At 42.8% G+C, this 14,655-nt stretch overlaps 1 protein-coding gene across 1 annotated transcript in view; it reads right to left on the minus strand.

The window, feature by feature from the left end:
- LOC311238326 (FRAS1-related extracellular matrix protein 2-like) overlaps nucleotides 1-14,655 on the minus strand; it is a 156,519-nt gene that overhangs the window by 76,338 nt on the left and 65,526 nt on the right. Inside the window, exons 3-4 of the mRNA XM_084326355.1 lie at nucleotides 9,335-9,481; nucleotides 4,680-4,910 (exon numbers count right to left, since the gene is read on the minus strand). Of these exons, the coding sequence (XP_084182481.1) occupies nucleotides 4,680-4,910; nucleotides 9,335-9,481 (378 nt within the window). The remainder of the gene's footprint in view (nucleotides 1-4,679; nucleotides 4,911-9,334; nucleotides 9,482-14,655) is intronic.

Below are 14,655 nucleotides of genomic sequence, written 5' to 3' on the forward strand. Positions count from 1 at the left end.
ACATGGGCCAGGAATTTATTGTGGGCTGTGAGACATGTCCATGAGTCCATTTGTTTACTTCTCAATGTGCTGCTTTTTTGGGGACTGGAGAGCTAGCTTGCTTGGCATTCCGTGGGTCTGACATGTCAGGCTAACTGCCGAAATAAACGTGCACCAAAGCTGCTCCCTAACCGAAACCTCAACTATTTTTTCTTTCTCTTTTTAATACATATTGTGTATCTACCCTTGCAGAGCTACTGCCATGTCTCCATGGTGATAACTTGAGATGCGTGGGAATACGTCAACCCGGTAGCCTACTCTCCATAGCCACTTGACCTTGTTTGTGTGTCCTTGTGAAGAGAAAAGCCCTCCCATACGATTTTGTGATTTATTTGGATCATACTGTCCCTTATATATTATCCACACGGGATGTTTGAATTCAGAAGCTTTATCCTTTAAACCTCATCTTGATTTCATGCTATGATTAAAGTGCCGTGCTGCTTTGTTTATGCTCTGACCGAGAAGATGCAGACAGCGGCCTCCCTATCTGATCTCAAGGTGCTCTGATCTGTGGCGATCAACTGGAAGAACAGAAAAAAACCTCTTCACTCTACACTTGATAATGAAGCTTATGAATTATAACCCGTTATATTAATACTTGGAGTGCCAGCACGATTTATCGCTTGAATGCCAGCCGTTTGAGACTGATTTTCCGATATATTTTTTTTTTCTATTTTTCTTTTGTATTATTTTTTAAACAGACATATAAACAAACATGACAACACACGATAAGATATACAAGCATTAATTCACAGTGCATATCCAATGAAATGACCATTTAGTCAAATGTCTTATTTTCCGATATATTTCATGATTTTCGCAGAGCTATTTCTATATTCTATATTATGGCTATGTGTCTAATACGCCCGTCGCTTATCAATGACTTGCTTGCAGTCAACATGTACGAAACCGATTGTTTTTTCATCTGTACATTTCTGTTTGATACCGTTTTGAAAAATGGAAGTTTTTGAAAATGTCTAGAAAAAAAAAGATTACGTGATAATAGCTCCTTACTGGAATACACACAACACGTTGTCATTTTCCGGCTGATTTATGAATCGTTTTCAAATAAACGCTAGATTATCGATAGTATATGTGTACTTATGAATAAATGAATGAAAAATGAATGGATATCGCTAATAATAGCAATAACGATTAAATAACGAGATTTCTCGTCCCTGGCATTCAACGCATGGCATGAAATAACGAGATTTCTCGTGGCTGGCACTCAATGTGTTAATACTGGCAAAGCGCCTTGCTTCACCTATTGGACTGCTCCTGGTGCCTATAGGTGCTCCCTGAAATAATTTCATTCTATGCACCTATCAGTGACCAGGACCACGGCCCTCTGCAGGTGTGATAGTAGGGCTGGGCGATAAAACGATAACGATAACTATCGCGATAAATTATTTCCTCGAAATAAACATGAAACGTGGTCGCAAAGTTTCGATATATCGATTTTCCAAGCTTGGCTCCGTTCAGCCTCGGCTCAGCACACTCACTAACAACAACCAACCTTACGTGATGACGTGCTACGCACAACAGCTAACAACCAATCAGTGAAGGAGATGGCCGAGATCGACGGAGACCCGGAAGGAGACCCAGAGCGGTAGGACTCACTCAACAACAAGGCTTGCTAGGCTAATTAGCTTGCACGGCGTTGTTTTATATATTTACGTGCCGAGTATGTGTGTGTGGTGAATTCTGAGGCCACGTTTATAGTAGTGGGGGTATACAGTGGAAGTCGTTTCAATATATTGTGGCGGAAGAGAGTATTTTAGTGTGATATTTAGCACATTGTCATGGAATACACCGCGTAGAAGCAACAGGCTGGCTAGGTTAACTAGCTTGCACGGCACTGTTTTATATATTTACGTGCCGAGTATGTGTGTGTTTTGAATTCTGAGGCCACGTTTATAGTAGTGTGGGAGTGGACGTCGTTTCAATATATTGTGGCGGAAGAGAGTATTTTAGTGTCATATTTATTGTCATGAGATACTCCGCTTGTCGGCTAACTGCTAACGTGCGAGGACTGATGACAACATCAACTCGACTTGAGACATTCGCAGCAGCATATTAGAAGTTAATTAAACTTGACAGACATTATATCGACAATAATTATCGATATCGAATTATATGAAAATAATTTTATAATTTTATCGCGATAATGTTTTTGGTCATATCGCCCAGCCCTATGTGATAGCCAATAATCTCCCTCCCAAAGCTTCTTTCAAGTAATAAATAAACTTTGGACAACAGGGAGTAAAAGCAAGACACTTGCCAGCATTCATATAACTAGGGTTTTATACAACGGCATGCAAATTTCTCGATTCTGATTGGCTGAAACAGTCCATTTACACGTCTTTATTGGCAACAATCCACGGTCCTGGGCTCAGGACCCGCCCACAACCGAATCACATATCACTCCGCCGGCTCACTCCGGGAGAAAACAAGATCGCGGACAACAAATGGATATGTTGATAGCGCCATAACGACTAAATATGAAGCGATTCTGTCACTGCAAATGTGTTAGTCCTTTAAACAATGTTGGATGATGTAATTGATGGGTCTTGAGTCATTCTAGAACAAAAGAAAAATCACGATTTGATTGATTGATTAATTTGCATTTTTTTTTTCAATTTCTTTTTCCTTCTCTCTGACTGTCAGCGCTAGCTCTAGTCTCCACCCACCGCCACACACACCCCCCCCACACACACACACACACACACACACACACACACACACACACACACACACACACTCCTGTCTGCAACGCGGGTCAGACTGAGAGAGAGCTGGGTGCTGCGCTGTTCTAAGTTAGCATGGCCTATTGAGTTGATTGTTTGATTGATTGATTGCTAATTTTATTACTGTACGCTTGGTTTCCAACTGGTTAAGTTTAGGCCCTCTACAGTAGGTTTAAAAAAATAAATAAAAAATAGGGCGAAGAAAACGTTTTTTTTCCTATAGGGCAAAGAAAACTTTTTAATTTGTTTTACCTACTTTCTATAGAAGCATCTAAGAATGAAGTTCTATGGAAAGTAGGTCTGCATTCCCTTAACAATTGTGTGTATTGAGCCGTACTGTATTGTACCCATTCTGCATCTGGTAATAACATTTTCAATCAATCATTCCAATAATACACAGTTGGATGTGTTAGTTGGTTGGATGCACTTCAAGCTGCTTCCACATGAGGCAACTTCTCTCAAGCATTCCAATAATACACAGTTGGATGTGTTAGTTGGTTGGATGCACTTCCGATCTGCTTCCACATGGAGGCAAATTGTCTTTTTTGTAGTTGTGGGAACTACTTTTTCTGGCGGATGGTTTTTTCAATAAATCTTCGATTAATGTGTGTTTATTGTATAGAAATAAGGTTGGATAAATGTGGCAGTTGTATAAAAGCTTTACACCACTTGCAGTCGTGATTTGTGAACAATAAACCATGCCTAGGGGGGTCTAACGACCACCCCTAGGCATGGTTTATTGTTCACAAACCACTCCTGCGCGTGATGTAATGCTTAAATACAACATAACCTTTGTTATATCTCGTACTGGCTTCAGTATCTTGCTTCGCCTATTGGACAAATGAGGAAAGCTGTAGCGAAGCCCTGATCAGTGTAGTCATTTGTAGTCATATGAGGAGAGGAGACCCAGGGCTTTCGATGGGTTTTGGAATTTCGAAAACTAAAACGAAAAGCTCCTGTCAATCATCTGACTTGTGGATTTACTTTTTTATTCATCTTATTTTTCAGGATCATCTCCCACAAACCTGAACATTATTGGCATAAATTAGAACGCAGTTAGTTTCTCTAACTTTCTGTGAACGTGTAGCAAAAATTATAAAAAAGTTATTGGAAAGGGGAGATTTGGCCCGATCCATAGATGTGCGACTTGGCCACAATAAGGTAATTTATAGGCCTGATATTCTATAATCATATTTAAAATTGCATGTGTCCGGATGGCAGAATGCAGTACTGTATCTACAAAACATTCTGTTTAATCATCTTCCCTTTATTCATTTGCTTAGATTTTTTGTACATGTGATCTCAAGAAGGTGTTGAATAAGCTCAGTTTTCCATGTCTGGTCATTTTTAGCATGGTGTTGTTATTCATCGTCAAAAATGAAAAATAAAAATAAATACAAATAGAATTGATATTCTCCTTTGGTTCATTACAATTTACTCAATCCTACTTTCTGACACTGGGAATACATTGCCTGAGATCCATAGATGCCCCTAGCCTAGATACCAAGAACATGCAAATGGACCTTGCAGAAGTGGAGCAATCTTCCATTTACTTAGGTATATGTTTTTAGGCGGATTTTCTGAAAATAGGGCTAGGGCTAAACTTACCATGGCCATGGGCATTTTCAAAGGGGCTCCTTGGCTTCTCACCTCAAGATATCTCAATAGAACAACACAAGACTCCTCTTTACAGAAAGATAAGTTATGCTAGTCACAAGTATTACGCCCAAACGAGGCAGGGTCGAACAGGGGTGTGTGTGTATGTGTGATATCGGACGATTAATCAACCATCGGCCCTTTCTTGCTCTAAACTATCGTTATTATATCGGCCTGTAAAATCGGTCGACCTCTACTACGAGTGCTGCTGAGAGTTGAAGTAGTACTGTCACTGACCATCAGCAGGGTCCAGGATCTCCACCGTAGCAACCTCTGGAAACTCAAGGGCCGCCATGACAGGCTCGGACAGAACGACCTGGAACATCTCCGACTCCTCATACTCGCTGTCCGACATTATGCGGACCTTCCAGGTGGCCGTGGTCTGTCCCGGGTTGAACTGGACCTGCTTCTGAGCCTTCCCACGGAAATCTTTGTCCTTCGTCGCCGTGCCGTCTTTGGTGCCAATACCTTGAAGGGGAGGACAGGGAGGAGGTCGTTAAAAGCACAGGTTATTATCCTAATTATGTGAGGGAGGATAAAAATTGTGAAAACAGCCGATTTCATCTACATATAGCACAGTATGGTAACCTTGGCCGTTTTCACAGCATGCACAGCCGATTAGAATGCAGCGAGAATCCTTTGAAACGAAGCCATTGTATTTGTGTTAACAGATGGCTTTGACATATACCAGGAGGCATGTCTTGACAGCGGGCTCCACTCCCTTGCATGTCAGTGTGGCCCCTAGAGCCATAGTTGGAGGCCTCGCGGCATTGAGTGTCCTTCAGCAGTCGCGTTGTTTGATCAGGTCCCAGAGTCACTCCAGCCATGCAAGGTCAGGCTACTGAACCAGATGCAATGTCACACAGACAGAGAGTTTTTCATTCTCTCTCTCTCTCTCTCTCTCTCGCTAACTCGCTGCTTAGTACACCGCAGGGGGGCCACCAGTCAATAAAAGATAGCCGACCCCCCCCCCCCCGAAAAGAAAATAGAAATATATAAATAAATAAACGAGTAAACAAACAAATAAATAAATTAACAACCAGAATAACAGGGCCATTCCATGTCCCTCATTCTCAGAGGAGAGAAAGAGGAAAAGAGAATAAGAGCCCCACGACAGCGTAACGCTCATGAGCTTCAATTGAGCACAGATGGAGAAATGTATACTGTATGTGTTTGGGTTTCGCACACATAAATTACCATTTCATCCTTGGATGAAAGTTGTAAAAAAAAAGTAAGCTTTGATATTCAAGTACAGACCGAGGGGAGAAAAAAAGGGGCCCTGCATTAATGTGTGCCGAGATAAAAAATGGTCAAGCTCAGCGGAGTCTGGAAAATAACCTGTCTTCAAAGAGCAGCTACAGTATACAGGAAAAGGGAGAGGGTATACGATTCGTTCCTAACTCTGCCTCCCTCGCGATGGGGGGATCGGATCCTCCTGATCACAGCAGTCACCGTGAGGCCTAACAGCAGGTGGGCTCAATGCGGGACTCCAAACTAGGAGCCACCTGTGCGGCGCACGCCGGGCCGTTGCAGCAGCAGTCCGCCACGAGGTCCTCTGATCAGTGTTCACTCGAGCGAGGCTGGCAGGCGGGAGATATCCCCCGTATTTCATGCACAGGCACTGGCCTGGGATCAGTCGTCTCATCTCTCTCTCTCTCTGCAACCGAGGCAAGTGGATTGTCAGGCTGTTCTGTTTCCTATTCCAGCCTCACCACCACTGCAAGGGAAGCAGGAGGCCTGATCACCTTGAAGAAACTAATGAATGGAAGGATAACAAGCTCAGATACACAACGCTGCTCTCGGGTGTGCAGGTTCAGGGGACAATTTGCACTTCTGCTATGAGCTCCTCTTTCTCCTCTTTTCGGAGCAATTTTTGAGGAGAGGGCTCAATGATTGAATTTAGTTGAATAAAAATGATAGGAACTTTTTTGGCAACATAATGTGGTTATTATTAGACACAGCTTACAACAGCAATATAAAATAATCATATTATATTACAGCCATGTTAGGGTGTAACTAATTGGATTTGTGAAGAGTGCAGGAGTTCAGCATGAGACTGAGTATCTATTAACATGCGATATTAAAGGTCATCATTCAATATGTCACTTAATCCAATGGTGTGTTTATCTGACTGGCATCGACAGATGCACCACTATAATTACAATAACTTATAACTATAACTTACTAAGTTTTGATGAACTGAAAAGAAAAAATCTCAACCCACACATTTCTTGATAACACTTCACTTACTGAAAAACGATATAGAGCTGGCATGGATTATTCGGCATTATAATAATGTTTGAAGAAGAGTCGCATGGAGGACAGCACTCCACTTTGACCTTTTTATTGTCACACTGACATTTCAGTCAAGATGCCCTTCTTCATCTGAAAAACATCAGATAGCCTACATGCTGAAGAAGAGCGTTGTGTGGCAATAGCAATTCAAAGTGGAGTGCTGTCCTTGACAATTCAGCACTTCAGCCTTCAGTGGTCGAGTGCATCTTATCTTATCTTACTTTACAAAAGTGTTTGATGCTTCCCATCAGAGCTCTCCCGGCTACTTCTGAAGGGGCAGTGCCCTTTTGATTGGAACCCTTCTTCCGAGAGGAATGACTCTTCAGTAAGTTGAACATGGCCTCTCCATCAGTAGTGCTCTCTGGGAGCATATTATAGCCTTATCAAGATACCTATGTGCTTTGGTTTATATACAGTATGACCGGTCCCCCTTTGTAATGCATGTATGTGGCTTATTATGGTAGGCTTTGTTTAGATTATATGACCTGTGTAATACATGGAACAAAGCTATTGATGAGTGGTGTTGGATTGGGAAATGGGAGGTAATGATTGGGTGTTTTTCTTCTTTTTAGGTTATGTTTGGGTTTGGGTGGGTTCATGTAAAGTTATATTTGTATAATATACATTGTTTCTGAAAATCAATAAAACAAAAGTGTTTGAGCCATAACAAACTATCAAAGCAGCTTTAGAACATGTTATTCTCTTCATTAAATTACTTGTAAATGGCCCCATCGTGGCTGTAATTCAGTCTACGTATTGATATAGGGTACTAGGCATTTATAATGCAGTCCTTACAAGAATACAATTATAATTGTGTCTATTTCAAAGCTAGACCCTATTTTCCTATCATCTGGCATCAATTCCCACCAAATTCTCATCACAAAAATATCATTAGTTATTATTAGTCATTCTAATTCTAATTAGTACAAATAAAATCTATATACAGTATATATACATACAATATATGGGTGTATATATAGTATATACAAAATATGGGTTGCCCACTTATGCCAAATATGGGTATTTCTGTTTGGTTCTTGCATCCTCTTGGAGAGAAAAAAGGTTCCACAGTATACGAGTTCCTCTAGATCTAATATGGAGAAGCAATAGCACTCATAAAGAATCTCCACCAAAGGAAAATAAGTTATGTATCGCCCTGCATGATCCTAATTCTAATAATTATCTACACATTTGTCCTTGGGAAGGTGATTAGAGTGCTATCCACTGGCCTTAATTAAGATGAATTATCTTTTCTTTCTTTTTTTCATACCAGAGATACTCAAGACACTCAAAGTGAACCATGTGGCTCCTCGAGACGCAGTGAAAAGGTCAGTGCCCATCTACATACGTCTCTCTCCGGAGTCATTACATTAATTGTGGCCCCAGAGAGGACAGATGAATCCTCCTCTGCGTGGCTTGACCTTTCACACCCGAGCTTCTTCTTTCTCTTCCACACTTAATTTTTGTAGACAGAAAATAAAGGAGGGTAAGGAAACAAAGGTGATTGGTGCCAAGACTCCAGCCAGTCATATAAACCTTTATAGAAGCTCTTTTTGTGTGGGGGGGGGGGTAGTTTAGTTATTGCTCATTTAGTTCAGGCCTGTAAATCAGGTCGACTAACTCGTGGAGTGGTGTGTCCTTTCTTTGGTCACCAACTTTGGGTGACCTTTTCTCATGAGCGCACGCAGGCGCCTCCGAGGAATGTCCCGTTCCGAATGGACGCGGCACATAAACACTGGCCCGGGGTAGAAGGTGGTGGAATGTCGTGACCTCCGTGACCCTAAAGGGTGTCTGCCGCGCCACCCCTGGCCCGTCTTAGTTAGGGGACGACAGAGTTTGAGAGATTGTGAGATTGAGAACATGACATGAATCTGATTTGAAAAAAATAAATAAAAAAGGGGATAATACATTTAAATTAGAAGTATAATCTTTAAAAAAAAATTATATCTTTTTTAATTCCTTTTCAGGAGAGTTTTCCAACTCAAAGAGATCAATGAAAATATTTACTTAAAAAATTATTCATACATGTTATTCCTATGATCTACTACGGTCCAACACTATGAGTGAACATGAACAACTCTCAACCCAAATCCAAAAACTAGAGTGCTAAAATTCAAATGTGTGATCTCATCAGAGATAAAGTTCGAAGCTGCTCTATAGACAGTGAACTGGGAAAGATAGTGAAAGTGACACTGACAGCACCCCAGGGGGAATGTTCTCAGTCTTCAGGACTGAGAACATTACTAGAGAATAAAGCTAATTTGAATAAAATAAAAAAGAAACAGCCACAAAATGAGTCTCCCATTGTCAATGGAGCAGCTGCCGACTTTATACCTGATGACATAACAAGTCTTACTTCTCTGGTTTATGGCTTTGGGAGAGAGTAGCTCCTGTTCAGATATTGATTGAACTTTCCTAGGCCATGGAAATAACATATTGGAATTCCTAATGTGAGTGGCGTTGCCTTTTAAATAAATCAGAATAGTATTATACCAATAAGAGTATTCATTGTGTACCGCTGACCATCGCACATTGGATAGCATGATGGTCATGAGCGATCGACAGCTCTAATGAAATCAGAGATTTAGTCCACGTACTGACAAAGGACGTCTCCCCCAGGAAGCCCCTGCGTTTCAGCACCACCTCCAAGAACTTGACCTCCTCGTCCACTACGTAGTACTCCTTCTCTAAGGAGATCCAGGCCCAGTTCAGACGGAACTGCTGGTTCTTCAACTTGTTGCCTCCTGAAAGAAAGAAATTGAGAACATTAATACTCTTCGAGATCATCCTAAACCAACAACAAAACATCCAGGACACACCGGAAGGAGGAATATGAATGCTTTTCAACAATGCAAGTGAAAAGAAACCATTTAAACATGTAATGACGATGTATGCAGTTTCCTGATTCTGAAGCGCATTTATCCATGACCTCTTATTGGAATATTTTCCAAGCTAGCTGTAGGATGAGGCCTTGGAGACTGAATGTTCTAAAGGGAGGATGCATAAGAAGTACAAGGTCTAATTGCTTCATTCACAGAGCTGCCGAGACGCCATCTAGTTTTTTTTCCGAGAACAGCGGGCGTTCCTCAGGTTTGCCTGCTGTAATGCGGTTGTCTTCTAGCCACTACTCTCCTGTCTTTGGCAGAACCGTACCACCGCCTTAGCGCAATGCATCGGACATTGACCACTCATATTTGTGCGGGAAACATCCAAATCTCCTATCCAGCTGTTAAAAGCCGCCAATCACCGAGATGTTGCTAGCTAGCTAGACGAGCTGCACTAATGCCAGCTGGTTAGGACGGTAATGGCTAGAAGGTATCAACATTACAGCCGGCTGCCTCTGACCGCTTTGCACTGTGGACTCTTGGAGGAACCTGAATGACATAACGGCAGCGTTATGAATGTCTCTCATTAAGATAAAAAAGGGTGCATATTTCCCATCTGAATAGGGCTATTTTCTCCCTCCCTTTTGAAGTCGGATTCAAAGGCACCGGGTGAGATCCTGGAGGGCATCGCTGACTGTTACCGTCTGACCACAAAGAGAGGGCAGACCCACACACAGACATCAAACAGGCACACACACACACACTCACACCTCGCCTAGACACATCGACGGACACACACCGGGCTTCTATCACTGCCGTCGGGAGGGCGAGAACCTTGCATTCCGCAGTTTCACCTTGACTTGAATCGAAAAAGTTACACGTCTGTCTACGCTGTGAGCGGGTTTCATCATCGAAGAAACCCTTTCAAAACCCGAACGTAGAACTCAAAAGTTCCATTCAGTCGGTCATCAGTATTCTACTTGAGCAGCAGAAGCGGAGGGTCCTCTCTGCGGCAGCCTGAGTCAGCCCGGCTCCACGCGGAGGCCTGCGCTGCGGTGCTGAGCGAGGAGCGGGAGGGGTACAGACCCGGGAGCACCGACTACAGCCACGCGGCTGGCAGATGTGAGCGGGGCTGGTAGAACAAAAAGAGGACATGGTGTGTGGTGAGGGTGTGAGGGAGCATTGTTCTGGTGGCTTTCAGAGCCCTGCCTTCTGTTTGTGTTAGGCCAACGCTATGGACCCTCTCCCCTCCTAACCTAACCAAGTTGTCACGCTCAGTAAATCTGCCAAGCACAGCCGACCACTCTACATTCTACAATATGTCAATTTACTGTTCACGAGCAGGGTGAGACCTAAACATTCACCCTGTGTTTTACTGTGTGTGACTTAGGGTGTGTGTGTGTTTATTTGTGTTTATTTGTGTGTGTGTGTGTGTGTGTGTGTGTGTGTGTGTGTGTGTGTGTGTGTGTGTGTGTGTGTGTGTGTGTGTGTGTGTGTGTGTGTGTGTGTGTGTGTGTGTGTGTGTGTGTGTGTGTGTGTGTGTGTGTGTGTGTTATTTGACTACCAACCTGCCAATGTAAATAAAAAAATAAAAAAAAGCCTTATTGAAATTAGGAGATTAAACTGAAGATTGCATCCCTGGTTCTTGTCCTTCTTTTGTGATTTGGGCAAAATGTGCCTGCAACGCAAGCCAATAAATGGGCACAGCCAAATGCCTAAGCATTGTTTCCTATTGGTACTACCCATGAAAGCACACAGTTGTTCATTGTTATAATTGTACACCTGCTTTGATGTGGTAATGATCTGTAAATGCCACCATTAATATTAAAATGTCATTCAAATGTTTCTAATTTGAGCCTAGAAGTATGGTACATTAGGTTACAATTGACAATTCTAGTGTGTGTGTGTGTGTGTGTGTGTGTGTGTGTGTGTGTGTGTGTGTGTGTGTGTGTGTGTGTGTGTGTGTGTGTGTGTGTGTGTGTGTGTGTGTGTGTGTGTAGTACGCACTGTACGCGTGTGCACGATACCTCAACCCTCTGCACCTGTTCAGAGCTCATTTATGTGGCCCAGTAGTCCACACACGCAGCACGTTTGTGGTTACATCAAGTACAATGGGTCTTAATTCCCACGACACCTTTATCTTGAACTAGGGCGAATGGATGACAAAAAGCTCTGTTTGTGTTGCTGAACTGAGAACATGAAGAATCCAGTGAACTACAAGAGGAGCTAAGCCCACCCGTAGAGTCATCAAAGTTCTGCCGTTGTCCAGAGTAATTGGCTTTGTCAACACGACGAGTACAGAATACACAAACGTTGGGGTTCCGCGAACCCGCAGATATCCAACACGCTGACGGTATAGCATTCAGAACGATCCGAATAAACTCCGTCAAGGGTTTATACGAGACCGTGTACATCTATGAACAACTCACTCCCCTGCTAGAGGCCCAACATTTGTTCCCCATGCTTCTCTATTCATACGGATCGAAGTCATAATGAAGGGGAGTGGAGGTAGACTTATTAATATCTAATTTAAAAGCTCCATGAAAAGGCGAGCTGAATGCTATTTGATTCTGCATATTTACATGTGTCCTGTCCAAAAAAAAAGGACGCTAGGGAGGGACTTGTCGCGGATATTGATTGGTGTTTACAGTAATCAATAGTGCTGAATGTGCATTACGGTCGACCCATTAGCTAGCAAGCTAACGTTAGCAACATTACGCAACATCAAGCTAACGTTAGCTAACATTGGTTTCGTTAATGAAGCTGTAAATGTCATTCTAGAAAGCATTTAATTCTAAAATCTAATAATATAATTAGTGTGCAGGATGAGTTATCAAAAAAAATATATATCATTTACCAGGAAATACCATTAAGAATACCCAGGCAGACAGACAGATACTGGCGTATAGGTGTGCAAGCGCAAGTCATATGTGATGAAAAGAACTATAGATCTATTTTGATTTCACGGGGCCTTTAATGACTCATACCATCAGCAGGTCCACATGAGACACGGGGCCTGTGTGTGACAGGAGCTCCCTACTCCATTTGGATATGAGCCAGCCAGCGTGGCATTCACAGCATGCTACGTGTGTGATCTGAGTGGTGGAGGATCTTTACCCCTATCCCTCATGTTGGATGAAGGGCCTGTGAAGATGTATACTCCCACAGACATTAGTCTAGTCTATTTTACATCAACGTTGTTCACACAGGCCACACTTGTGTGATGGAAAATAAATAAGAAGTGATCGTCTCTCTGTAATCAAAAGGCCCTACGCAGGGACATTCCGCTACCATTTATAGGGAAGCTTTTATCACAAAGTGCCCCGTACCTTTTAAGTTGGAACATCAGATGGTGGCATGTAGGCCTACTGTAATTACTTACATACCTAAGCACCAGGGGTATGCTTCCAAGAGGAAGCACTTTACCCCCACAAGGGGAGGTATCTCAAAACACCTGACTGCAATCGACAGTATACTGCCCTGAACTAACTGCCCACAAGCCTCAAGAAATAGAATAATCACGATTTCTACTACTTAACTTTGACAGCCTGATGTGAGTAAACATTGGGCTTAGGAGGCTTTAGAGTGGAGGTAAAGCTGCGACGTGACAGGAGAGTGGAAGCGCTGGTTGCCAGAGGACCACTTCACTCCTCAAGATTTCTTTTCTAATTAAGATAAGCAGGGACCGGTGCGTAAGTCCACTTCAAAGAGGCCCCAAGGAAAACAACAGAGTTAATCTTTAACCGCTGCTCGCAAACGCTGAGCCTGGGTTGGAAGACTGACAATGTTGGTATCTCACACATTTCAATGAACACACCACCAACCCAGAGCGGTGCACTCAGTAGAGACACGTCGGACACACAGACAGACAAATACGCGGACGAACTAAAAGACACACGGACAAACACACCGATCGCTCTCCAATTATAGTTATTAGCATTTGCATGCTAACGCTAGATGGTAATAGGTAGCATAGGTAGGGTGATAGGAAGCATAAGGGGTGTGTTAGGAAGCATATGAAAGATGTTAAGAAGCATAGGAAGGGTGATAGGAAGCATAGGAAGGATGTTAGGAAGGGGGATGTTAGAAGGCAGGTATAAAAGATAATCCAAAAACTATAAACTGCCTTGTACAAACTAATTTAGTTTGAGAGTCGTGGATCGAAAGAGGTAAGATGTGTTATGTCATTACGATATTATATCATTCCAGCAAATACGTCTCAGTGAAATGATAGAAATGAAAGAATCAAAGCCTTAGTGTGTGATTAACACTTCCTGGAAATGCATATGCAAATTGATATGTATTAATTTTCATAATTTTAGTGAGATGTATTTATTGCTTCCTGGAATAATATACATCATTAAGACATCACACTTCTTAACTCTAACTAGAATAGAAATAGCCAATAGAATGGGAGATAACAATTCGCTTGGTAAAAAAGAAACTTGACAAAGTTTCTCTACTTCTCTCATGTACGGCACTACACATAGAGACACTTTGTTATGGCTAAGAGACCCCTCCATCACTTCGCCCACTTAAGAGTGAAACGTCTCCTATACTGTATGTAGCTGTAGAGCAGTACGAGGGGGGGAAGAAAAAAAAGCCTGGCGCATGTAGCTGTTCACTCAAACACATGTACCGTCAGCTTAGGCACCGGGACGCCGGATGACGAACAGAAGCCCTTTGAGAAAGGCCAGAGAGTGTGAGAGGCCCAGGCTGTGCCAACGCGGTGCCCCGCTTCTCTTCCCAACGTGCTACTTGTCGTAGACAGTCCTTATTTGGTCGCCCTCGAGGAACGCAGGGGTCTGAATGACCCGCAGGAGCCTCTTCTGTTCGTTCAGCCAGGCAGACAGACAGGCGGGCGGCCCCTTCGCCTATATACAGTAGCCTGCACTGGGCTGATTAGGATGGATAAATGAGGGAAGCCCCTGATGAATAGGAACAATGCAGCTAAAAATACTTGATGTTCAAACAATGTCACAGATGGCTTTGTGTGCTGCACAACATTTTCCATAGTCCTCTATAATAACGGTACGCGTTCAGGTATAGCGCGGTGATACCGTGCCCGTGGCAGTATCTGGCAACGCTCCTCT

Source organism: Notolepis coatsorum, assembly GCF_963971535.1.
Source record: "Notolepis coatsorum genome assembly, chromosome: 1".
NCBI lineage: Eukaryota > Metazoa > Chordata > Actinopteri > Aulopiformes > Paralepididae > Notolepis > Notolepis coatsorum.